Below are 27,889 nucleotides of genomic sequence, written 5' to 3' on the forward strand. Positions count from 1 at the left end.
GGACCGCGAGATCGTGACCTGAGCTGAAGTCGGACGCTTAACCGACTGAGCCACCCAGGCGCCCCTAAAACTCTTACTTTTTAATAAACTCCTATTCTAAAATGAACAATGAGAGTTTCATTTTTCAAGTCTCTACCCCACCAGATTTTGTTGTTTTGTTTTGTTTTTTTGTTATTTTGTTGTTGTTGTTGTTTTTTTGTTACTACTTGAAAATTTTTCTTATATAATGCATCCTATATCTGAGGGCATGTATTGTTTTTCTATACAGTTTCCAAGTTTTATAGTTTATCTAATTCAAGTGAGTAAACCCACATTTCTGTTCTACTTTTGTGGATGAGAGAATGAAAGGTGGGAAGCAGGAGGTAGATAAGGTTAAAGAGAGATGGTGGAATGTCTGCAGAAAGGAAAGTTTACCAGTTAGACTCAAATTCTTAAGAAAACTATAGCCCTGATTCAATGGTATTAACAAAGTTATCAGCACTAACAAAAAACTAGGCAGTTCTCCTTGCAGTTACTCAGGAAGGATTCAGAATGGTGTGGGGAAGATGGGAGGGCTACATTGGACACTTAGCCAATGTCAAAGGAGTTATAAGGAGTGAGGCATCCTCGGCAAATGACTATTTTCTTTCTCTCTTTCCTCACTTCTCCGGCCTCAAAGTCCGCACCATTTTAGCTCCACAGCACTGACACTCCCTTCTCAGCTGCTCATAGATGAGCAGTGCACAGAATCTACCATCAGCAGGCAGCATGCTAAGGTTGTGGTGGAGAGGGCCTGACCTTATTGCCTCAGTTGAAATCCTCAGCTCCAGTGTCTGCCAGAAGAGGTGGGAGGGGCACAGGAAGTGACTACCCTCTGGCTTCTCCTCCCACAGAAGCCCTGCCTCCTCACGCAGGACAGTAGAGAGGTTAGCTTTCTTTCTCCTTCTAGTTCAGTCCTTTGGCTAATGTGAAAGACCACGCAGAAGCTTTGGAGTTGCTTTTTGTGCTTGAAAAAAGTGCATAGATAGAAGACAGGGATTCCTGGCTGGGAGGAGGGAGGAGAGCTGAAGATCTCTGCCTGGGCTGGCTGAGCTAAGCAGTCAAAGTGGGAAGCTGAGTGCTTGAAAGAGGATTATGCTCGCACTAGAAATAAGCAGTAAGTGAGCGAATAACCATTATGGTTTAGAAAAGGATTAATCCCCCTGGGGTTATGGGGTGAAGTAGAAAATATTGCTTAACTCTAGAGTAAAACTGTAAGGCTTCTGACTCTGTATACAGTTGTGTGCTGTTTGGAGAGTAGGGGCTTAAATGCAAAATCAGAGCTCTAAATGCCTCCTCCCACTCTTGGAAAATGCCAGCTTCTACTTAGAATAGTTGTGGATATAATCTCCTTCCCTGACCTAGCCTCTTTCCAGGAAAATATATTCCTAAATCAGTAAGGAAGTTGGGATTAAATTGGAAAGGTGGAATTTGGTAGTGGTAGAATTGCAATCTTGAATTATGTTTGGTGAATGCTGACATTGTTATATCAGTGAGCAGTGATTTGTTAATCACAAGGAAGTCTGAGATTGGGGCATTAAAAAGGGAAAATTGAGAGCTTTTATGACAAGGAGGCTGAATAGTCTATATGCGTACGATGAAATATAAAAATGTATATAAGTAATAATAGATGGGGTGTTTTAAGGAGCATTAAAGTAGAACAGCAGTCAGGAAACCTAGAAGTGCTCGGATAAAATTTAGTTAGAAAAGAAGAGATTTTAGTTTCAATGACTTTTTGTGCTAGCCAAAAATTTCACAATGTTTACAAAGTCAAGACAATGATTCAGGGATACTTTGATTATTGTCATACATTATAAATACTGTTGCTGGGCAAGATCTGTGGTTCTTTGGTCAGCAAGTTCTGGCAATGACACCACTGCCGCTGGTGCAAAGAATTCTGGGATGCCTGACAGTGAAATGGATGGAAGGACCCACATTCCAACTCTACTTAATGTCCTTTTGTCCAGAAATCGGGTCATGCAAATGAGCTACTTGGTACGTATATAGATCAATATTCGGAAAGGCATTTCTAAATGTTTTGTATTAGGTCTCTGGACAATATCTTATGGCAACCAGTAGACTAAAAGGATACAAAAACAAAAGTGATAGGAAGGAAGTCAGCTTGACTGAAACCAAACCTGTTCTTTTTGTTTTCCATCAATCCTGAAATGGAACCTCAAATGAGCAGAAGAATAATAGAGAGAAATACTGTGGCCATCTGTTCTGTTCTAAGTGGCTAAATTCATTAATATATGAATGAGAATTTAGATTTTATTTATGCATCCTAATACTTGAAGATTCAGAAATCTCTTTATTACAGAAAAACCCACGAAAATAAGAAGTATGTTTATTGGGGAGGAAGGGGAAAAAATAGACAAGAATTATATCCCACGGTATAAAGAAGATTTACGTCATGTTCACTGAAGAATATAGTTCTTCCCTCAATGAGATGGGGATCTTAATATGGCACAATAGATGCAAACAAATATTTTTAGTTCCCTTAATTCTGGTTGATGCAGTTAATACAGAAAGACAGATGAAGTTAATACAGAAGACAAAGAAAAGATTCTTTAAAAAATAATAACCTTGAACTACAGCTAACTATGTAGTGAATTTTATTTTCCTTTTCTTACTGGTCCTCTACAGAGGTACTATGATTTCTGAAATTATGAAGAAGCAATCTTCCTTTTCTAGTATTCCTATCAACAAGTGCACTGGGAGAAAGAAAAAAAAATGACTCAGATGTATTATCTTTCTCCTGTAGCACAACAGTAAAATGGTTAAAATGATCTGTGACATTTTCTAACTTGACAACTTTTGCTTTGGGGAAGATAGTTGGGGGTTGGACCTGGGTGGGGGAAGGGAAGACAAAATGCCAATAAAGTGCATTTTTAAAAAATGGTCTATATTCTTCCAACTTTTCAAACTACATAATTTTGAAAACTATCTTACATATCTTTTAAAAATTATTTCTGAGTTATTTTTTCCAGTGTTAGTTTTCATCGGATTTGTAAGCAAATGTAGAAAATCTGTAGGTTCGTTATCTGAGTTGTATAGTGCTTATCTTATTCTTACAAATATAAAAGGGATTAAAATAAAACATTTAATCCTTGAAGTCTTAAGCATAGTGCAATTACTAAATGCAGTTTCAGTCTTTAATAAAAATGTGCTGGGACTCTTAAAGGAATTTTTGATCTATCTCAAATTACTAAAGAATCTGTTTTGAAACTACAAAACTGAAAAAACATAACAATATTCAGGAAAAGATTAAAAGTGTAATTTGGATGGGAGAGGCTAGGCAGAAATACTTGATGAGTAATTATAAGCCTGAAGTTTGACAATAAAAACATTTGCTGTTGTCCACAAGAGATTGATATAAAAAATGATGTATTTTGACAAGTGAACAAGCCTAAGTAAAGTATTTAAAAAGTATTAAGTGGAAATTAACATTATTAATGGAAAGAAACTAAATGATCATTTAAAATTATTCTTTCACAAGAAAAGTAAAGAAAAAGGATATGGAAAACTAAGCAGTGATGAAGACCTCGAAATAATTGTTGATCAAAAGCAGGTAAGTGAATGCTTACATACATTTTCTACTGTTGCACTGTAGATCTTTGACAACTGAGGCCCTTTGAGTGTTCGGTCCTGCCCTGGTGGCTGTATTAGCCTGTCCAGCTGAGGCCCGCTTAACAAGATAGATTTTGAGAGCAACTAAGCCTCCCCCTATGATCCCTCTGATCCACTGACTTCTACATGATGTCAACATGCATGTTCTATATATAAAGACAATGAAAAATAGAACAAGATAAGAGGACTTTTAGAAAATTACATGACCCAGGGAAAAATGAATCAATACAGCAATGATAATTTGGTTGGAGAAAAAAAATTAAACAAGAATCAGAAAGTGTGTTATTTTGAAAGTGAGAAAGCTAACATTAGTGCGAAACAATGAATATGCTTTAAGGAAAGGGGGGTAAAAGACCAAAAATACTGGGAAGTTGAAAACATATACATTGCCCAATTTACTTTATCAGAATATCTGCAATAAATATAGAGATCTTTTTTTTTAAATAAAAAGAAGAAGGTACTTAATATTCTTTAATACTGCCTGTGATTTGAAAAACATCTAGCTTGGATTTTATATGGGCCCATAAGGTGGAATGAAAGCTGCTTAATAGACCATAAACAATGACATACCAGGTAATGGAAGGTTTCCAACTAATGCCACTGAATTGGCATTGGCCCTTAATATCTCTGTTAATTATTGAGGAGACAAGATAACTGCACATCTATTTAATGTGTAAGTGGCCCTAATTCTGAGGGTGATGTAAGCTCAGGTGGAGACTGAGAAATAATTCAAAGGAGTCTGCATAGATGAAAAGGTTAGAAAGAAAGCAGTCAGCAAGTTACAGGAAGGCAAGTTGCATTTGGACAGTTTCCTAATTGTGCGGTTTGTTTTGCATCATGACAACTGCATTAAAGGAGCCATTGTGTATATTTCTGAAAAAAAGAAAAATGACCACCAGAAGAGAGCAATCAGGAGCCGTTGAGTTAGAGACCTACTTCTTAGGTCTGGAATAATTGAAGTAGTTGAAATGGTCTTCTGGGAGAAAACTCACAAAAAAAAAGCATCTCCCCAAAAGTGCAGAATATGTTGATCTTACAGAGTTCACTCAGACTACCTTCAAATTAATGTTTCTTGCCTTATCTTTACTCTCCTGCTTTTGAGTAAATTGGGGGACAAGGAGTACAGGTCGGTGAGGACTTTGGCCATGTATTTCTACTTAGTGCCAAATTGTCAGGTTAGTTAATAGGATAAGTGTGGCTGGAGCTCGAGTGCTCTGCTGGGCTATTGGCTATCATTTTAATTATGCCAGATTAATTACTTGGAGCACACAATCTCCATCTCCCACAGATCCTATTCCTAGACTGACATTCTCATTGAAGGACTGGCAGATGAACTAATGAAATACAATTGAGTATATTATGAGAACACACATACCTATCCATTTCTCTATTAAAATGAAAAGTAAGTTATTTTTTTATTTCTTCCTTGATCATGTATAAGTCAAATGTTTATAATGTTTTTATAATGTTAATGTTAAATGTTTTTTGTACTTTGTTAGTATCATCCTACCCTCAAAGTCTGCTTTTCTTTCTTTCTTCCTTCCTTCCTTCCTTCCTTTTTTTTTCTTTGCCTTAAGCTTTTTTTTGTTTGTTTTAACTAAATTTTGGGATTCAGAAAACCATAAATGTATACATTGAGATCTCTGGAGTGGAAAGCCCAAGAGAGTCATTGTTCTTTTTTTCTCATGGTACCTTTCACAACATGTATGTAGTTGTCCCTAAACGCATTTTATTAACTGTTAAGGGAACCGACTTTGCTTCTGTTTCAGAAAATAATGCTATTTTATACCTGGATCAAATAAGGGAGGATTTGATTTGCTCAGTCATTGTTTGCCTCTGTAGTTATCATGTTTCTTCCAGTGGCATTGCACCAGTTGGAACCAGTTGGCAGTGACCCAGCTCTGCTGAGTCATTCATGTCAAAACACATTTTAAAAGGCGAGTAATTATGAATATGAGTTGGCTTTCATGTTTGCTGTTGGCAGTAAGACTAGTCCTTCCTTTTTGGGAAGGTTTACTTGGTGGTGATGTTGTGAGCAAATCCTAGGTTGAAATAATGACAATGTTGATAACTCAAAGCAAAACATTTAGGAAAACACTCTAATTAGTCTTTATAATACCACCAAAAATTCTTTCTGTGCTTAAGAGATCAACATTAAAAGTGTGTATGTGTGTAAAACACATTTGTTTAATATTGCTTCATCTCATAGATATTATATTGGGGAGGAATCTTTATGCTCAATTTATTCTTCCTATAACATTTTACAAACATGGTAGATATTTTTGTTAGTCAATCTTCATATAACTTCCAAAAGAAAATCTAGAGAAGATAAATAAAATAGTTGGAGTGCTGTGCTGGGCAGAAGTCTACTAATCTCATTAAATCTGTCATTCAGAAGCTGTCGCTCTACAAATGCTGTGCAAGCTATATGCCATTTTATCAGTCGTGTGATTTGCAAGACTTGTACTTCCACAAAAAGTTCACAATTTTGCTTATATAAGCAAATTAATAACAGAAATAGCACAGAGTGTGTGGATTTTGTTCTCCCTGACTGCCTCCATTCAAGGGGGTAAAAGGTGATTTGTTATTTTTACATGAGAAAAAGTGATTTTGGAAATGTGTAAGGTTTTATTCTTAAAAGGCAATATTGTTCTTTTCTCTTTGTGAAATTTTATTAGAAAAATTTATTTGAAATACATATGAAAATGTTCTAGAGAATTCTTAGACTAGTGCTAATGTCCTAAAGTAACAGGTGCCATATGTAATCACACATATATACACACATATATAGTCATTTAAATATAAATGTATGAGACTGGCATTGGAGTCCATATTTTCCACTAGAAATCCCTAGAGTTTTCAAACTTCAAGCATAGGAAAGCAATCGAAGGAAGCATATTTCAATTAAAATCTTAATGGTTCTAAACCCCAGACATTTGACATAAATATATGTGTATTGCATTATTTATATAATCAGTAATATAATTATTAAATTATTACATGTAATTATTAATAAATATATAATTAATAAATTATATATTTGGCTTTCTAGAATAAATATTAAAAGAGAAATTTTAAATGTATATTTTGGATCATTTTTATTATTCTTAAAATATTCTTTCCTGATTGATCTTGTAGATCTTGTTTAGGAATAGGTTTCATGTACATATTAATTTCCTTTTGAGATTTTAGGGATGGGAATGAGGGAGTAGATGGTCAAGTACCTTGAGTAAGGGATCAAAAACATTATCTACTTTGAATAAATAATAAATTCATTCTATTTTAAATTGCTATTTTTAATTAGAATAGAGCCACCTTCATTCAAGGTTTATAACATGCTGGACCAAGATGACTTTTCTTCTAAAATGTTTTCAATTTCCAAGTTAACTTAAAGGACATAACAAAAGGTAACACAAAAGTATAGAATTTATGATTATATGAAGGATACACTCACAGGCTCAAATATTTAAAGAATGGTTTTAACAGTATGTCATGGATCCAGCTGGCTATAGGACTCAGAGTTGCAGCTGCATAGCCTTCAGTGCAGTAAGGTGGGGAAATGTCAAATATCAGCCAGTTACAAGGGGAACAATTGTACAGAGGTCAGAGCAGTGGTTCTCAAATCTTAGCAGCCTCAGAATCCCCTGGAAGGCTTGTTGGAGGTTTTGGCGTGGGGGGGTGGGGGGATGGGGGAGATGCAGGCATCCCCAGAGTTTCTGATTCTGTAGGTAAGAGGTAGGGCCAAGAATTTGCATTTCTATATCCTTAGCTCCCACTGCTGGTCCCAGACTACACTTTGAGAACTGCTGGACCAAAAGAAACAATTATTGTAGTTCTAAAGGGAAAACATAGTTATATAAGGACTTGTAATAAATTCTACACTCTTCAACTGAGCATTACCTGGATACCTAAAGACTAGAATTCATAGACATCCAACATAATGATGCTGAAAACAAGAAAACCACAACCATTTATACTCAAAGGTGCTTTTAAGACCCAGGTTTGTAGTATGACTAAATTCCACTCAATAGCCTTGTGAGCTTGAATCAGTTTGAGGTATTTATTTATTTGTCAAATATTATTCTGCTCTTACCATCTCTTAGAGTTTCTCTGAGAAGATAGAATCTATTAAAATGCTTTATAAACTGTAAATCGTTATGCCATTTTAATTAGTCATTACCACTATATCAGTCTGCTTCACCTGCCACATGAATTATCATAGACTAGATGGCTTAAACAATAGACATTTATTTCTCACAGTTCTGGAGGCTGGGAAGTCCAAGATCAAGGTGCTGGTATGGCCAGTTTCTGGTAAAAGCTCTCTCTTCCTGGCTTATAGATAGCTGCATTGTCACTGTGCTTTCTGTGTTTTCATATGGCAAGGAGAAAGAGCTCTGGAGTCTCTTCCTCTAATTAGGGCCCTACCCTTAAGGACTCATTTAACCTTCACTTCTTCTTGTAGGCCCTATCTCCAAATATAGTCACACTGGGCTTCAACATATGAATTTGTGGGGAGGGACACAAGCACTCAGTCCCTAGTACCCCACAACCCCAATTTAGCAGAATATTGAGATCTAGAAAGGTGAATCAAGTTGCCCTGAGTCCTGATTAGGTACATAGAGAACACTGGAAGCCAGCCCTCCCTCCTGACAGTCCAGTACTCTCTCTGTCACTCCATGTAGCTCTCTACAGTTGCCCGTTACTGTCATCCCATAGGTGGGTCTTAAGAAACTATTTTGTTCCAGTGTTTTAATTGTATAAATATACTAGGAAATATCATAATTGGCCAGTATTTATTTATTGAACCCTCCCAGGGATAATCTTTTCCATAAACACTGCTTAGCTGTTTACTTCCCTCTTGGCCCCTATGGATTTGTTAGGAGAGAAATGCTCTTCAGAGTAAGTGTATACAGAAGTAGAGCTAAAAGGTTGTTGACATTCTGTTACTCTTCCCTTCCCTACAAAACTTCCTCAGAGAGGAGGCATGAGAGCACCATGGAGAGAGACAAAACATACTTTTCTTGGCCCAAAACCTTTCTGAGAGTGTCCTTTTAAATTTATAGGAGAAGCCTGAGCAGAAAGCAATGGAAACTAGAATTTCTGTGATTTTTCTCTAAAGAAAAAGAAGAAACAAAGTATAGCCACCCCCTTGTATTTTCAGTAACATGGAAGCATTTGGATAGGATTGCAATTCTATCCTAGTGGTCATTGTGGGAATGAATCCTAAAGAAGAGAATACAAGCCATCATGAAATAAAAATGGAAGAATGAGAAAAACCAATGAACGGGAAAGGGTACCCAACTTCCCTCTGGTGTTAACAGATAGTGTGGTCGTATCACCATCTAAGCAGCTGACACGAGTCTTGGATTCATAAATGCTAAAGGGATGGGGGTGATATGTGTCACTGCCTTGTACTCAGCACCATCTGGCCAGTGCTTTCTTTGCCATTACAATATGGCAGCTTAACTTAAATATAATTCAGATCCTATTACTTCTGAGGAGATTTTTAAAGTGTGAGACCATGTTTCTTGGTATCATGTGTAAAACTGGCCTGGAATACCTTCTTGGGGATCAGTATTGGTCACCAAGAACAGAAACCCCTCTAGAGTTGCAGAAAAGAGACCATCTGGTCAGCCTGGAGATTCTGAAGCAGGATGCTCTGAGACACTGAAAGGACAAAGCACATTCTGCAGTTGTGGTTGCCCTCATTACTCTCAGAGCAGACAGATTCATTAGTGCTTTCCTTAGGAAAGACTGATAGATGAGAAATGGTTCAATGAAAATAAGGCATACGTATTTGTGATGAGAGAGACTGAAGCTATTCAAATTTGCTGTCTATCTGAAATCAACATTGTAGTAAACAAAGATTCACTGCTGTAGTCCAATCAGTGCCATCTTGTCTGCAAAGCTATTTATCATCATAAATATTGTACAAGAAAGGGGAAAAGTTTTCCACTAGGTTAAGTAGAAAAATTACTGGAATAAAGGCATGATCACCCTGCGTTTTATTCCTGAATATTTCCTATTTTTGTTAAGAAACAGAAAAATCGTTCTGAGTTACTGGTAATTTGGCAAGGGTGGAGTGGGGGGAAGCATAGTAATGCAAAATATTTTATTTTATGTTTTCCTTGTAAACTCACAATAGGGAGTTTATTTTTGTTTGTTTAACTTCATGCATTTCAATTCAGTGTACCAATTCCCCTAAGCATCACCTCTGACTCTAAGAAAAACAAAAAGGGTAGACCTAATATCTTAATTTCAGAGTCTTCTGACATGTTACTGAGATCTGAAGGTAGAAGCCCAGAAGATGTAGATGGCCACTCTTTATAGAGTGACACAGAGACAAGCAAGAGAAACCTGAAGTAGGAGACCACCATTCTAGCTTCTAGTCTCGAATTGCTACTAACTAAGCAGAAGACACTAGAGTGAGCAATTTAAGTTCTCTGGGTTTCTGTTTCTTTATCTCTAACGTGGAATAACACCATCTGGCTCAGATGTCTGTTGTGAGATTCAGATGGGGATATCCCTCTGGAGAACCTTGCATTCAGCTCATCCTCTTTTGGTCAGAACCAAGCCTAGAATCCAGGGCCACTGCAGCCTTTCTTTCATGTTCTTTCCACCAGCAGCTCATGCTTCCCTGAACATCAGGTTGGTTGTTGCATTGCAACATTTTTGCCTTGCTTATTCCCACTGCTTCACAAGTGTTCTGCATGCTTTCTGTAAGGTGCCATCAGGTACTCTAGTGCTGGCTTCTCTGTCCCCACAAGCTTTGGACATTGTGAATATATGACAAAGTTGTTACACAGTGGTAGGAACAGGGCTTTCACAGTCAGGAATCTGAATTAAATCTGAATGAAAACAGGGTATGGTCACATAATAGTTTTATTATGGGAAAATTAACCAGCCTCTATGAGCCTCAGCCTGCTATCTATAAAATGAGGAAAATACTATCTATTTCATAAAATAGTTGGGAGGATTAATAAGTTGCCGTATATAAATGCCTAGCAAAATGCATGGCATAATAAGTACTTTATAAATGGAAGGTACAGGAATTAGGGGGGTGGTGATGGTAAAATTCTTAGATTTTTATTGGCTGTACAGTTCCCTTGGATTTCTTCGGGACTGAGTTATAATAATTCTAAACAACCAAGTCTATTCTGGGGTCATAGATACATCCTTCTTGGATCCACTAGGTACAGAAATGAGGAGAATAGATTGTGTATAAGGAAAATAGGGAGTGAGGGAGAAAGCCTCACAAGCTGGCCCCTCTAGAGGCGGCAGCACCTACCAGATCCAGCTAATTGCCATCTTGCTGGAAACTGGCTCAGAGTCACCACATATACTAATTTTTCAAGAGAAGCAATTTGCTGCTTTTTAAATGTTTAAAGTCAATTTAAAGTTGTTACAACAATGTGTAGTCAAACAAAGCAGTCTGAGTCTATATACAACCCTGGGGTTCCAATTTGTGACCTGTTATACTCATGAGATTCTAAAATCAAAGGAGAGTAGGATGCTGACATGGGCCTGGGTGGGCCTCTGCTCTCCCCTTCTTATTTCTCTCCTGCTTTATATCCTCCACCTTAAAAACTAACTTAACCTAGTTGTTGATTTGTTGAAAATAATGAACATTAAAGTATAATTGTCAGATGGTTTTAAGTCTTCCAAGAAGTTCAAAAACCCAAAAGGGAACTGAACCATTTAACCTAAAATGTAAAAGAATACTCATCTGATAAAATGAGAAGGTCAGATATTATAAGCAGAAGGCATTGCCGATATTTCCTCCTATTCAGGTCTTTGGCCACCTCTTGGCAGCCTAGCATCTCAGTGAGTACACAAGTTACCAACATTGTTGGATAGCAAGCATCAGCTTCCCTCTACCAGTCCATCTTCCCCAATTTTCCAGACAGTAATGAAAATAACAGGGCTCGGTTAAAAACTATAATCACCAAGAGAGATCATGAATTGCCACCTCAAGTTCAACAAATATGTATGCATCACAGATCTTTATTTTAAAGTATTAATATACAGTCTATGTTCATTACATACAACATGAGAAAAACCTGGACTTTCCAGTTGGAAAAATATAGATGTTAAGTAATTTTCAAATAGCCCATTTTTTTTCTTTTTAATCGAATGGGGAAAGGTGCTGGCAGCATGTTTAGTCAGTGAGAAAATAAAGCAAAATTGAAATGACATGAGCTGACATGCTGGGTGTAAAAATGATGTGATATATGAAAATAACAGCCAGAGATGGTAATACTTAAAAGCAGACTCAGCCGATTGGAATGCAACCATTCAACCTTTCACTGTGGAAGATTTGTTGTGCTTTTACTGGCTTGTTTCTGGTTTTGTTTTGGTTTTTTGGTGGTTGTTTTTGTTGCTGTTTTAAGTAGATTCATCTGACCAACATGAGAACCGTAGACATCAGAGCTGTTAGGAACTTTAGATAATCTAATCCTGGAGCTTTCAAACTGTGCTCTGCGGGGCCCATTCTGGATTGTGAATTGGTGGGGAGGGCTGTCTGTGATGTGGCACCATCCCTTAGAGAGCGAGTCAGCCACTGGGTGTGCAGACAGGCTTTGTTCAATGAAAGAGTGCTGCTGCTAAGAAATTTAATTATATTATTCTAGTTCCATCAAAATAAGTTAAATGAGTTTAAGAGTAGGGAGATAGCTTGACTGTGTCACCAGGTTATTTTATATCAGGTCTGCATCCTCTAGTCTTGGGTTCATTCATCTATCCTTGTAACTGCCTTTCTAAATTAAGCTGCTTATCCTTTCTTCTATATTCCCTCATGCTGGTCAGCTAAATATACCAACCAAGTCAGAAAAATCACTTGAAAGAAGTGTGCATTTCAAGTGCACAGCTTAATCTATGAAATTTGTTCTGGTAGATTTTTATGAAAGAACGTTTACATGAGATGCTTCCTACTTCATAAAGGGGACCTCACAACTTTATGACAACTTCCCAGTATATATCAGGATTCAGGTATTAAGGATTTTAAAAGTGGAATTTGTATCTCCTAAGACACCCCTAACAAGATGAACAAAATGCTTCCTCCATGCCGAAGCAGACAGTTTCTACAGCTCATCTCAGGTCTTCTCCACCTGGATCAGTTTATCATCTCCTTTTCCATTGGCTGTGCGCATTGTGGGCCGTGTCCGTGGTTCCACATGGAGTGTCCCAGTCCATCCATTTTGAGATGCGCTGCCAGTGTTTCACCCTGCAGGTGAACTCACTGATTACTGGTCGGATCGGTGGCTGTTGCCATAAGGGCTTTGAAAGCCAGGTGTGGGTGGAAATATTTATACTCATATTTACATTACATATTCAAAATCTGATAAATAAAGATAACAAAGGAGCAAACACACCATACAAATATTTTTTTTTCTTATTTTGATATTTAAACAGCAGAGAGAGTTAAGAATGTAACTGTCTCTTCTTCCCCTTCTGACTTTGGACCCAGATGTCTGTGATCTGCCATGGCCCCGACCTTGTCATTTCTGTGGTTGTGCATTTATTTCTCTCCCATCCAGGCTTCACCATACCGAGGCCTTTCCTTTCTGCTCAGCCCCATTCTCTGATCCCTGCCTCTGGAATGTGTCTCTTACTCTGACACTGCATATATAAGCTTTGACAGAAATGCAGTTCTTGCAAAACTGCTTTTTTTTTTAATGCTCCACTGCTTCCTTCCCTTTCTCCAAAACAACTCTACAATTCTGTCATTTCCATTTTAAGTCATTAATTTTTCACATGGTCTACCCCCAATCATAGTGAGTACCACTTCCTTCCTATCTTGTGATCTGGGGAAAACACATGCATACACAAATGATCATTCAACACAATTGTTATTTATTCCTCACCATAGTATTTTTTTTGGCCAAATGATCTCATTCTTGAAATATATGAATAAGTGACTTATTACAGAAATGGTGAGAGAATGTACCATCTCGGCTTTGTGTGGGATGTTCTGAATAGAAAAAAACATTCATTCATCACTTTTTTCCAACAAAATTATCTCATTTGTATAATTTGTGAATAATTAATGAATTCTTATGGTAGAAAACACTAAACAGTTTATGGAAGTAGTTTTCTTCCAGACAAAGTTTGTCCAATGATCATTTCCCTAGAGTCTCAGCTTCTATTTTTAAACTTTAAATGTGCCCCCAAAACTGATGCATTAATTTTTGTGAACTATGGGAGTAGTTTCTGAAAAACAATTACTGAGTGATGGTGCATTCGTTGATGGATTTTTTTAATCAACTTGTTTAGTACAGAATAAAACAAATTGAAGCTCATGAACAGGCTTACTCTTCAATTTTTATGCTAAAGATGGAAAACCTTGGAAACTTTGCTTTTGCAGAAAGGGAAACAATTTGTTTTTCACTAAACGAATGAGCAGTCTTATCCTTCCATCCAAACTCCAAGGAACTTGATTTAAAATCATCTCCCTGTGGATCTATGAACCACGGTAGCCCAACAAGACATGCCCCGTGGACTCCAACACTGCTCGGCTTAGTGTAGCCCACAGGTGGTAGGCACCCAAGACTGCAGACAACCAAGGCTTGTCACCGTCTCCCAAATAAAATGCAAACCCTTCAGTTGAACTTGCATGCTGTGCGTGGTCCAGCCCCTGACCACCCTGTTATCCTCATTCAGTGCTGCCTCCACTCTACACCCCATTCATATTGAACAACTGGAAGAACCCCAGGTGTGTAACGCTCTTCCTCCCTCTTGGCCTTCACCCTCTATATGTATATGTGTATACAGTCTGTATCACTGATCTTCTGATATGCCCCTGGGAGTGAAGGGTATAGGTTGGAGGGATGGAGGCCTCCTCATGGTTCTGACTGAAGCTTTCCCCTTTACATATCCAAATGCTAAGAGAGGAGAGAGAAAGAACAGTCTCTCTTGGCTCTGTACACAAGCAGACTTCTTAAATCCTAAAAATGTGGGGAGAAATGAGGAAAAAATGAAAAACAAAAGTAAAGTCTACTCCTGAAGAGAAGGGGAGCAAAGGGGAAACAGAAAAACCTGAGAGTCTTTTCTTTATAGAAAAGATTCTATCTGATAGAATCTTGAAATCTAAATAATTTTGATATCTAAATAATTTTGCTATGTATTTTCAGCGGCTTTGTTGTAGGGGAAAATGTTTAATTATGTTTAGTACATTTATGCCTTTTGTGGTTCTAAAAAAAATTAGAGCTTGATTCTGCCCTCTTCCCGAGGTTCATCCCCCCATGTGATATTCAGGGGAGCAGTGGAGAGAGAGCACAGCAGGACCAGCTCAGGGGATGTTGGCAACATTTAACTTTCCAGTATTCAAGGGAGATAACTAAACAGGGAATCATATATTTAAAAATCGGTTCTAAGATAAACTATGTGAACAAAATTAAATTGTCTTTTATTTTTCTCCATTACGAAGTCACCTAATAAAATAACTTCTGGAGGAAGATACATGTTTTAAAAATATGTGTATTTCAGTGGAAATGATCTAACCTTTTAGATAGATCACTCATTTATTTTACAGAAACTTCTTGGCAGTGCATTTCTTGCTAGGTGTTTGCCAGTTGCTGGGACACAGAGATGACATAAACATACTCATGGCCCTTGAGAAGTCAACAGTATGTTGCGGACCTTCTTAGATACCAACACTTAGCATTTACTATGTGCTACACCCTTTTGTAAAAGCTTTATATAGATTATATAGATTGATATAGATTAACTCATTTAACCCTCCCAACAACTCCATGATGTAGGTCCTATCCCCATTTCATCATGCACACTAACGCACAGGGAGTTTACACAGGTCTGCTACATTGCACAGCTACAAGGAAATGTGCTGTGTGCAGCAGTATATGCAGCCGTGGGTCCCAGGAGTTCACAATTAGGAGGTTATCTTTCCATCATCCTTCCCTGACTTATTAGGGAGATAGTAGATAGATATATTAGTAATGGTACTATCTTGACTGTGCTAGGAAAAATAATGTAACATGGTAGAATCTGAGAAAGCCTTTCTGTTTATAAAGGAAAGATGCATTTGATAAAGAAAAGCATAAATGAATTAAGATGGGTAAACTGGAAAAGAAATATTCTCCCTTCAAAACAAAAGTATTCTTGTGTGTGTGTGTGTGTGTGTGTGTGTGTGTGTGTGTGTGTGAGAGAGAGAGAGAGAGAGAGAGAGGCAGAGAGACAGAGAATGTGTGAATACATAGCCATAAACCCACATACCCCAAAGCAAACCTATGAAAAAGGTCAGTTGCCCAGTCCTAGAAGAAATGCCCACCTCTGAGGCCATGGGGACACTGCACTGCACTGAATGGTGGGACCAGGTGACCAGACTGTCTTGCAAGGGAACCAGTAAAATGCACATATTGCATTGCAGTTGCTACATGTGCTTCATGTCCTCCCATTTGAGGTGCTTCTCATGATAAATCCAATCCTTACTTTGTGTCTAGAACTACCTCTGTGCTCCCCACATTTGAAAAATTCCATGCCTGGAATAAAACCAGAAAGTTTGTCACTTCAGCCTTTGTTAAATAACTTTCTGTTATGGGAGTAGATTGCTGTGCTCTGAAAATGTCACTCTGACAGCTGCCCTACAGTGGCTGACCTTTCTTCTCGGGCTGAAGTCCCTGCTGAACTGTTCGGTAGAGCTAGTTTATCCCAACTTGCTGGCAGATCTCCAGTTTCTCTGCATGCCCATTTGGAAAAGTGGTCTAAGGGTTGATATTTTGCCACTTATGACTTTCACCCAAAACACCTCTGCCCCTCTGAGCTTCTTATGATCCCTGTATCCTCCCAAAAGCAGCGCTCTGGTCTTCCTCCACAAACCTTACCTATTAGTGCTGGAGGGTCACCCTTGGGGTCCCTTCTCCCTGCTTACTCTGCTTATTATGAGTATATGAAACCCTCCTCAGAAACTGTGGATGAGGGGTGCCTGGGTGGCTGAGTCCATTAAGCATCAGACTCTTGATTTCAGCATAGGTCATGATCCCACAGTCATGTGATTGAGCCCCATATTGGGCTCCACACTGAGCACGGAGCCTGCTTGGGATTCTTTCTCTCTCCCTCTCCCCTGCTTGCACACTGTCTCTCTCAAAAAAAAAAAAAAAAAAAACTTTGGATGAGACAGGAAGTCTCACCCTTGCTCCCAGGGACTCTTCATTTTGCATACTCTCTCATTTTTGCATGGTCACAAGCATAATTTTCATTTTTTGCAGAGTTGCAGTCAGTATGCATTCAGTTTCATTTCTGTTTCTTTATGTAACATCATGCCACCCTCACTTTTCCACATTGATATTTAGTTTTTATAAATGTCACTTTAATGGTTGCCTTATATTGATTCAAGGTGATCCTTAGGCATTTTTTTTTCCATGACTTTCCCTGACTTGAGTAGTGACCATCCAAAGCTTTCTCTTCTTCTTTCAGGATGCAGGTTATCAAATAAAAAGAAAAGGAAGGGATTGCCAGAAAATCGTGTACATTACTATGATTAGACATATACGGATTGACCATGAATTATGCATGATGTTTATGGGAATTTGCACAGTGTCATCTTTTAATATCCCTGCTGCACCTTTAAATATCACTGGAGATGCCACCATGCATGTTGCTCTGCTCTCATAAAACCTTAGCTTTAAATCACAACCTACATGGCAGTTATATGGGATTCTGCTTCCTGAGGCTGACCACAGCCAAATTACAAACATTGATTTGCATAAATTTGGCTTGCATGAATTTTTAAGTTTGCTGAGAAGGGAAATTGACTAAATATTGTTAGAGCCACAAATAACTTGGGATATAATTTACTTTTGTACCATATGGATTGAGGACACAGATGTATGGACCCACTAGGATATTCCTATGCCAAAAAAATATATAGACTTAAAGACCCATAAAGTGAAGCAACTTATATGATGGGAGTGCCACTAATTGCATTATAAAATTAAGCCCTATGACTTCTTCATATTGAAAGGCAATGATAAAAATAAATAATTATGAATGCATTTTAGAGTATCTGGTCTTTTCAGTGAGCATTCTAAATTAAAATTTTTTGCTCAGGTCCTAAAATGCAAAACTAACTCTACAGTTGCAAGGGGTGCAGGAAGTTATTAGGTCTATTAGCAGAGCTAAAATACAACTAGGATGCTAAGATTCAAGTTCCTTGCTCTGCCGATGACTTTCTATTTAACCTTGAACAAATCTCTAAGCCTTGACTTTCCTATCAGCAAAGTGATAATATTTTCCTTACTTCTATCTCACAAGAATGCTGGAAGAATTCCTTAAAGAAAACTTAAAAAATAATCATCTGAACTACCCAAGAGGATTACTTCCTGTGAATAAATCCAAAACCGTATCATCTGTAAGGATGCCACTCACTAATGCTCTGGGGTTGTAAATTGACCTCTTGTGTTAAAGAGCAATTTAAAAATGAAATTCCCTGTAGAAAAATGAACACATCCATTATTATTACTTTTAGATCAGTAATGCTTGAGGAGAGAGGCAATGTGGCTTAATTTTATGAATTTGCAGGTGATAGAATTACATTGCATTTCCTTTTGAGTGATTCATAATTTTCTCTCTAATCATAATGAGAAAAAGAGTGGATAAGTTTTCATATTTATGTCTTTCGACTGTCTTGCAAAGATTTATGTTATAGATGGTTCTGAGGAAATAACATCAGTACTGATTTTGTTCTTTTTAAATGAACAAAACTTTTTCCTGGAAAAGTAAAGCTTATGCTGAGGCTTCTAAACTTTACTTAGTGGTTGAGAAATATTACATTCCAAGTAAAAACAACATAAGCTATCTGTTCCTTAGGACTAGAAACAGGCCTCCTAGATTCATTTTAACCCCTGAGCCTTCTTTTTTAAAAAAATGAAAAGCATGTAGAATTCATAATGAGTCTTTAGCAGAAAAGTCACATGATATCTCTCAAAACACAGAGAAACCAAATTAACCTCAGCAAGGTAGGAGCCAGTGAAAGAACTTCTTCTCACAAAGTAAGTTGACATTTCAAACTGCCCTATATAGTTTGAAGGGAATTGGTCCCTTTATCAATAAACTGTCTTCAGAACAGTTATTTCAGGGTACGCTGGTGCAAAAGGTTAGTAACCAGGAATGAGTTCTTATTTAGAAATCTTATTTAGTTCAGATTTAGAAATCTGCTTCTGACATCACAAATAAGGCCTACAATCAGCTTCCACAGAACATCCAGCCTATCAGAATGGGGAAAAAAATTTTTTTAAGTGCATAATCTTAAAGTTCATGGTGGAGCCAAAGTTAGGGACAGAGTAAAGGAGGGTGCAGAGAAATTTAGATAAATCAGTTTGTGCGGAGGTCATTTTAAACACTTGTGTAAGCATTGTAGATGAGATTGTTGGAATTGGTTGGAGCAAACTTTAAACCCCAACAGTCCAGTTTAGTTACATTATGACAGAAGTGGGGGGGAGGCAGTGAGAATAAAGGGAATTCACATTGTCAAGCACATGTGCTAGACAACAACCTAACAGGTATTATTGTTATTATGCCAATTTTTCAAAATGGGGGGGGGGGACAAACCCAAAGCTCAGAAGGATCGAGAAACCTTTTTGAAAAGAATGGTATAACTCATAAAGCACCAGAAATGGAATTGAAATAAATTCTTCCTCCAAAGCCCATGTTCCTCCTGCCAGCTGCCTTTCCACAAGCCATCAAGAAAATTAAAACTGCACCACATTTTGTTTAATTTAAAGACACAGCCCTTAGTTACTGTATATATTGCCTAGTACCCTGGGGAGTTTAAATAAAAGAGCCTTCTTTGAAAAAAAGTCACAGATAGCAAAGAGAAAGGTGGGGCTGAGTCAGGGTCAAAGCAAAGCCCCTTCTGATCACCTGCTGGGGAATTGCCAGTCCCTACCTAGAGATTCTTTGGAAGAAGTTCAGTGCTGAATAATGGAAGTAAGCAGGCAGAGGGTTCTAGAATGCCATGTCCTGTTTCCTACTTTGCACATAACCAAGTCTATATTTCACTCATAATTGGCCCAAAGACAAATTGTACTGGAAAAATGGCTCATTTCACCAGGCATTTCTTCTATTCTGAGCACCAAAGCTTCTATATTCATGACCGATTTTCTTTTTTCACTGAAAGTTAATTCCTAAGCTTAGTTCTTGTAGATCTTAAGTTAGTAAAGCTATCCAAGGATGGTACAAAAGAACAAAAAAGAAATCTCTTTGGAACTTAAGAAGCAACAGGTTCCCCAGTTGGCAGGTGAGATCACGCTTACATCTCTTTTGGGATATATAGACTAATAATGTTGAGAAACATAAGAGTTAAAATTTTTGTAACTTTTCTAGAAGACTAAAGTAGACAAAGGGGTCACCTACACAGAATATTTCACTTTAGGGGGTATATTGAGTCTCTCTGGCCCACTTTTAGCTTCATCATTCATTAGTTGCCAAACATTTGCTTTCTCACTACATTCATGTTGGTTGACCAGGTCTCCCCTTCCAGCTCTTCTACTTCTCTCATGATTTACTGCATTTTGGCTTTTGAATCTATTCCTCAGAGAGGCTGTCTTCCTTCACTTTTGGTGGAATGGATTTCCTAACATCATTCCACCATTTCCATCCTGAGTCATGGTGAGACCCTCCCATAGCTCAGTCTCTCCATCACTGAGGATGAGTCATTTAGAGACATTCCTTATAGCACTGTGGAAGCCATTTATAAACGATACAGCCTTCTTGCATCTCAAAACAAAGCAAAATGAAATTTTTAACAGTTAAATAGCTCAAGACTTTTTATTAAACAATACAAACCTCCTTGATTACGCCAGCATACAAATATGCCATATTGGATGGCATCAGTAGCAGAATCTTTAAATAAAATAACTGTGAACAGTTTAAGCCACTTTATTTCATTGCTTTTAATTTCACCACCACCCTCATCATCACATATTATTGAAAACCCACCTTGGACCATGTGGCATAAACATTGTCCCTTTTCTCGAGAATTATATGTTCTATGTATATTTAGGCAAATAATGCCTAAACAAAGTAGATTTTAAAAGGCAGCAGTTTGTCTCTCTCTCTCACTTAAAAGAAGTCTGTAATTACACTATTTAGGGTTGGTACAAGACCACTCCAAAGTCATCAGAGATGAGGGCTTCTCCCAGCTCTCTTTTCCACTGTACCTTGAAAGAGGCCCTGTTCCTCATATTCCAAAATGGCTGCTGAATCCCCATCAATCATCTCTGAGTTCCAGAAAGCAGAAGTGAGAGAAAGGCAAAAGAGCATCTACCCCTCCTTTTGCTACTCTCTTCCTTTTCTTTTATCCACTTTTCCTTTTAAGGAGACTTCCCACAATTTCCATAGAGTCCTTTTGCTTATATTTCATTGCCTAGAACTTAGTCATATGATCACAACTGATGACAGGAGAGCCTAGTTCCTAGGAAATATAGAGTTATTTGCTCCACATGGTAATATGTCCACCTAAAAAGCATGCTACTAAGAAAGATACTAGGGTAGAAAGTTAGCAATCTCAGCCATAATTGTCATTCTAAAACTATCAAAAATTTCACCTCTCAAGTCAATGACAAGGGAAAATAAGCTTTTTTTTCTGATTTTTTTTAGCAATGTGTCTTACAAAATCACAAAGCTCAGTATTGTTCAATTAAGCATGGCAGGAGGGCAGGAAGAACTGTTTTTTGAAGGAATATGCAAAGTATCTGTAGTAAGAGCCTTCAGCATTTAGCAGCACAAAAGGGAATAAACTCATGCATATTCTAAAATAAGAAAAGGCCAGCAACACTTGGATCTTCCGGGAGGAATAATGATGGTGCCATCTGATACCCTTTGCCATTGGGCATCATACATATGCCTCCAGCACACATTTTGCTCTAAGCCACTTCTCATGTTTCTCAATTACAGAATCTTGCCAATTCCATCTCAGCCTTTCCTCACCCCTCACTCACTCCATCAGGAGTCCTTCAGTCTCGCCTGCCCTTGTAGTTCCTTTGACCCGTTGGGGACATGCAGTGTCAATGAGGGGCATGTTATGGTGATTTTACTTCTGTTTCGTACACAGTGTAGTGTATATTTTCACCAAGATTGTAAATGCCTCAACAGCTAAGTCCAGTCTTTACTCCTACATCAGGCCTCATAATGCTTCCTGCAATGTGGTGTAGGTAACGGGCCCTCGGTAGATGCTATTAGAGCAAGTAAAATATGTGAGAAGATAGGAAAGAGGGACTTTCTTTCAAGGCTGCCCCCGTTTTCCAGCAGGTTTGACTGCAAGGCTTGCGGAGACCCCAGCAGCACAGGGCAGTGCGAAGGGAGGAAAAGCGTCCCTGAGCGGCAGGAAGCTGGCTCTGCAAGTGGCAATGCAGACACTGGCAATGCAAGTGTCACTAACGGAGAAGGTTCCCGTGGCAGTGGGATTTCAGGCAGCACTTTGTGCTTTAGCCGCAGTCTCACAACACCATGGGGTCAGTTCATGTACGACAGACCTTCAGCAAAGGCCGATGGTTCAGGGAAGGAAGCTGTCAGTTAGTAGGGGAGGTGATCAGGGTCTCAGGCAAGATGATGGCAGGGTCCCAGAGCAGCTGAAAGTGAAACCCAGTTGGACAGATTGGGCCAACATTGCCAGGTCTTATGAGGAAGAAACTGCATGTTATTCATCTTTATGTTCCCAGCCGTCCACACTCTCCTGCTCAGCAGTAGGTTTCTAGTAAATGCTTGTTTCTCCTGTAGTTCCCTTGTCCATGACCACAAAACTACTCCAGACTCTACCTGATGGTGGAATAAAGCTACCCATTCCTTCCACCTTTGAGCACCCAATAGGTCTTACCTTGCATGAGGAGGATAACATATAGTAGCTGGGTGGGAAGGCCATCTGCCCCACTCAGTTTCTTTGTGTTTGGGAACAAAACATATTACTCCCTATTGTAGACGGCAGTCCAGCATTAACACAGGCAGTTTTGTGTGCAATTCTACCAGATGTGTTATATAAAAAGAGAGACTTCATGGGTTCTAAATGCAAAAGATAGCAATTGGTTGGCCTTTCATTTTTTAAAATGGGGAAATAATTTCTGGTACATCCATATTAGAGAATACTACATACTTGACTTAAAATCACGCTGACAGAGTTGATACTGACGAGGCGAAAAATACAGCACATTAAGCAAAACACAAAGGCAAAACAACAATTTGGAGAGATCCAACTGTTAAAACATAATTAGCAAAAAGGACTCGAAGGAAATGTTCTAAAATATTAACCGTGATTATCTCTGGATGCTGGAATAAGTGATTTTTAAACTACTTGTCTGTTCTTTTCGGTTCTGTATTTTGCAATTCATTCATTCTTCCAAGAACAATTTTTGAATATAAAATACCTCGAAACTGACTAAAAGTAAAAAATAATGGGAAAGACCTGTATAATTAGTCAGAGCAGAAATAACGCTGTTCCAAACACCAGCCACAGAGAGAGGCACGTGTTTTATGTAAATAGAAGAGACACAATGGAATTAGAACTGGGATCTGCTTACTGTTGGTGTGGCCTTTAATTAAATATTATTAAAGTCTTTTCCCATGAATGTAGATATAATGATTGCTGTGCTTAAAATCAACATCAGCAAAAACGGTTTGAAAAACTTCTTAGTTGCCATTTTATATAATTGTGTTAAAAGCGCATTTAACAATGAGCATTAATAGCTTTAGCTGCTTCAGATTAATAAGCGAGTTGAGTTCTGTGCTTCCACAGAGAGAACATCTGAGGTAGGCATTCCTTTTGTTTATCTAGTACTTTGTTTTTTCAGTGGCTGGTGGGGATGGGGGATTGAGGAGAAGGGAAGAATCACAGCCGGGACCTACCCAGCTTTCAAAGTGATAGTGTCATCTATAATTTTCCAGGAGTAAACTGGTCACTCCAGCAGGGAGGAAATTCCCCTGACCCCTAATTCTCTCCTTGGCCCCACACACCTAACTGTATTTCTCCCGTGCTGCGTTCCTGTTTGTCTCCTCACTCATCTTCTCTGGTGAGATAACAACTCTGTCAGTACCCGTTTCCAATCTCTAATTTCCCCCCTTGTAATTTCTCACCTTGCTGACCACAGTCAAACAGGAGACAGAGAAGCTGAGCTGTTTTTGGCAGATGCTTTAGATAAAGACCAAACACAAGCGAAAATCCTGCAGGAAGGAAGACAATTTGCTAAATAAGGATTGCATCAGGATTCTTTTGTGAAGTTTGATCATTTAATAGCTTTAGGAGGTGTCTGTGCCTCAAATGCAAAGACCATAATATGAAAATGTGGACTGAACCTCCAGGTCACTTGCTTTGAAATACAAATCCATAAAACTTATAGTTGTGGCAAGTCAAACACATTTTTATTTATTCCTGGATGTTAATTAAGGAAAAACATCTAATTAGTAACAGCATTCTTCCGATTCCTCTTTTTACCATTCACTTTTCCCCCCTTTCAAAATCACTTTTTTTTACTGTTTATTTATTTTTGAGAGAGAAAGAGAGAGAGAGAACCAACAGGAGAAGGGCAGAGAGACAGGGAGACACAGAATCCTAAGCAGGCTCCAGGCTCTGAGCTGTCAGCACAGAGTCCAACGCGGGGCTCGAATCCACGAACCACAGGATCATGACCTAAGCCAAAGTCGGACGCTTAACCGACTGAGCCACCCAAGGCACCCCCTCAAAGTAACTTTTGATTATAACATGTAAAATATGTTTATTGTAAAAAAAATTTGAAACTACAGACAAAGGAAAGAATCCTATTTCCTCCCTACCAGTACTATCTTTATATTGTTTCTGCTTTGCTTTGAGGAATCAAGCTACTGTAACAGAATGAGCATTTCAAACAAACCCGGGTTTTAATCAGAACTCTGCCACTTTCTAGATGTGATTATGGACAATTTCTTAACCTCCCTAAAACTCTTATCTTTGGCTAAAAATGATAGTTATACCTGCCTCATGCAGTTGGCATGAGAATTAGGAGTAATGTGCCCTTGGCACATAGTAAATGGTTAATTACTGGCAACCATAATTGTTATTATTACCTTCTATGTTTAAGAGCTTAAATTTAAACTTTTTATGGCATTTTTAATGCTTAGTAATTGCAATACTGCTTCTAATAGATGACTATACCTATCTGTGGAACCGAGAAAGACCACTACCAGTTTCTTAGCTGAGTGCACTTGCCCGGTGCTGCAGAAAAGGATTTGCCACGTCTGCCCTGCTCATTAGTTTGTGAGAACCTCCGTTCAATAGAAAATTACCCGAGGAGAGGGGGTCCATGTCTCACCTACTGTGAAACACCACACAGCCAGTAACTGCTCAACCCATACCCACTGCTACTGATGTTGTCCCACGGAGCTAACAATACATGTCAGATACTGCTCATTGATCCTTCTCTTTCTGTCCATGCAAAAATCCCTGTATATCCCAGCTCTATTTGATAACATGTAGAGGTGGGTCCTTGTTGTTCAGGAAAGCCTGAACCCACAAAAGCTACCTTCACTAATTGAAGGCCTTTCTGGTGCTGGTATTGGTAGGAGAGCCGCTAACTCCTGGGTTCTCCACCGCAACCACACACTGCAATAATATGAGGACTTTGACAAAACACCGATCGTGGGTCCCACCCCCAGGAATTCTGATGTAATTGGTCTGCAGCTAGGGGCTCAGCTCTAGCTTAGCTCACCTCATCCCGAGCTCCCACTCTCAGTAGCCACTGAAACCATTACTCTGCTCAGAGCTGAGTCCACGTGTGCCTTGCAAATTTGTTGTTTCATCTTACTTGCTTTTGTTCCTATCACCACTTCTATTTCTATCTTAGTTAATCACCTAACTTCTTCATCTCTGCTATTTCTCTCTCCTCAGCCTCCACATTGGACCATAAACAAGGAATTTCAGTGGGAAAATAAGGGTTGTGTGTAAGGAAGTTGGGAGAGGGAAGGTCTGTGGCAAACTAGCGAATGAGTGCCCCAATGAGAATGTTCAGATGCAAAATTTTCTACATTGTAGATTAACCAGACCCACGTCTTTTTTTTTAATGTTTATTTATTTGAGAGAGAGAGAGAGAAAGACAGCAGGGGAGGGGCAGAGATAGGGGGAACAGAGGATCTAAAGCAGGCTCTGTGCTATCAGCACAAAGCCTGATGTGGTGTATGAACTCACAAACCATGAGAACATGACCTGAGCTAAAGTTGTATGCTTAAACGACTGAGCCACCCAGGCACCCCTAATAAGGGCATCTAAGTGTCCACTGAATTTTGGCTACTTGTAGGCCACAAACTTTTAAACTTTTTTTTTTCTTTTCCAACTTTGGAAACTACCATAGTCCTACAATTCCACTGTGCAACCACATAGAAGAGGCAGAAAATATACCGAGCAGGCCTTGAGTGGAATATAGCTGAGACGAATGAGTGTGCGTAGAGGAACGAGGGTTCTGATCTGGACTGTGTAACAGCCTTCCCATCAGAGCTGCCCAGTAGAGGAAGTGGCTGCTGTGAAGCAGCAAGCTTTGCACCAGGAGAACAGGGCACTGAGCTAAATAAATCCCACAGCACTCCTAAGGAAAGGTTTCTTCCCATGGATGGATGGGAGGTATACTTCTGTTAAACATTTACTGAGCCTCTGGTACATGCCTGTCAAGATGCAGAACCTTCGTGGAATCTGCAGTCCTTAGCTAACCCAGAATTGTGCTAAGAAGTTTATATACCTTCTTTCTTTCACCTTTATCATAACCTTGAGAAGCAGGTGCCATTAATCCCCATTGAAAGATTGAGGAAGTTGTTGAAGGACACAAGATAGTGGCAGAGAGAGGACTTTAACTGGGATTAGAAGTCTGTGCTCTTAATGACTATGCCAAATATCCTCTCCCTCAATGGGGACACCAGCTTGGAATCCTGAGTCAGCTCAAGCTTTAGCCCATTGCACACTGTCTAAGTCATATCAAGAAGCAGCAACCTAAGAACCCCCATCCACCAGCTCCTTTCTGGTTACTGGGGATGTGATACAGGGACTGCAGTTAACTTGATTCCATCCAGTCAGATCACAAGGGAACCAGGAGAAAATTATCTTAAATTTTTTTACTCTGCTGTATCTAAAGCAGACAGTAAGACAGATTTTCTGAGTGCACGCACAGCACAGCTTTTCTCAGTTTAAATGTGACTTTGAGGTTAACATTGCAACAAAATGTCAAGAAATAAATGTATTGAGAGGCAATCAATCTAGCTTTGTGAAGTGGACATAGAAAGCTTAGGAGACCTGAGTTTAAGTCTTGATTTGGCCACTTACTGGTTTGTACTCTTGCATTTCACTTTATTTCACTGAGTTTCAGTTTCTGCATGTAGAGAAATGAGGCTTGCAGATTGTTGTGGGGAAATACATCGCTCCATTAAGTGTTTGTGTTCCTTCCTTGAACAATGATAGAAAAACTGCTAAAAGTGACTTAAAATGGGAATAAATTGAAATCTTACAAGGTTTACAAAAACTGGTTCACAAACTCAATACAGTAGTAACAGGTGACATGGCCATTTTAAACAGCATAATTAGTTTTGTAAAACATATTTATTGTTTTAAAGGATGAAGAGAGGGAGAAGGGAAAGGGAAACTGACATTTGTTAAGCTCCTCATACATGTCAGGCCATGCTAGACCTTTCCAGACAGTTCATTTCATCCTCACAATAGCACTGTGAGATGGGCAGTTGTATCTGATTTTCACAAATGATGAACCCTAAGCCTGAGAGGTTAAGAAAATTGCCTGAGTGCCCAAGACTGGATTTGAACTGAAGTTGCCAGACTGTCTGAGATCTTCTACCAGGGACCACGGCGTCTTTGGATTCTTGTTGAACAAAAGTTTCTTCTCAGGAGGCTGGGTTGAGTATAAGCCTTTCATCTCTGAAGCCAGCAATCTGCTCTCATCTGAGTTAATGGTTGCTCTTCTAACAGAAACTCCTGTGGACCCATATTTCTAAAATTTGATATGTTCTCTCTACTCTCTAAGATTTGGAATAACTTCTGATGAAAGATATTGATATCACCCATTTTTTTTTTTGTATGGAAAAGTAGTCCGTACATCCATAAATGGTCCACATTGTAATTTCAGTGGCTATAACTTGACAAACTTTTTCTACCATTGTAGTTTCTTTGGGGGTGGGGGATATATTCTTCTGGAAATTTTTTGAGACAGTCCCATGGAAATGAAGCATTTTTTGCTCTAATCTTTGAATTACCCAGTTTTACCAGGAAACT

General features: G+C 38.7%; 1 protein-coding gene across 2 annotated transcripts in view; it reads left to right on the forward strand.

The window, feature by feature from the left end:
- Positions 1 to 1,800: 1,800 nt before the first annotated feature.
- The window catches only part of PEX5L (peroxisomal biogenesis factor 5 like), a 164,175-nt gene continuing 138,086 nt past the window's right edge, over positions 1,801 to 27,889 (forward strand). For both annotated transcript variants that reach the window (XM_042903178.1, XM_042903177.1), the window contains exons 1-2: positions 1,801 to 2,013; positions 3,518 to 3,589. In XM_042903178.1, the coding sequence (XP_042759112.1) occupies positions 1,921 to 2,013; positions 3,518 to 3,589 (165 nt within the window). In that variant the 5' untranslated portion in view covers positions 1,801 to 1,920. The remainder of the gene's footprint in view (positions 2,014 to 3,517; positions 3,590 to 27,889) is intronic.

This window comes from Panthera leo, chromosome C2 (genome assembly GCF_018350215.1).
Source record: "Panthera leo isolate Ple1 chromosome C2, P.leo_Ple1_pat1.1, whole genome shotgun sequence".
NCBI lineage: Eukaryota > Metazoa > Chordata > Mammalia > Carnivora > Felidae > Panthera > Panthera leo.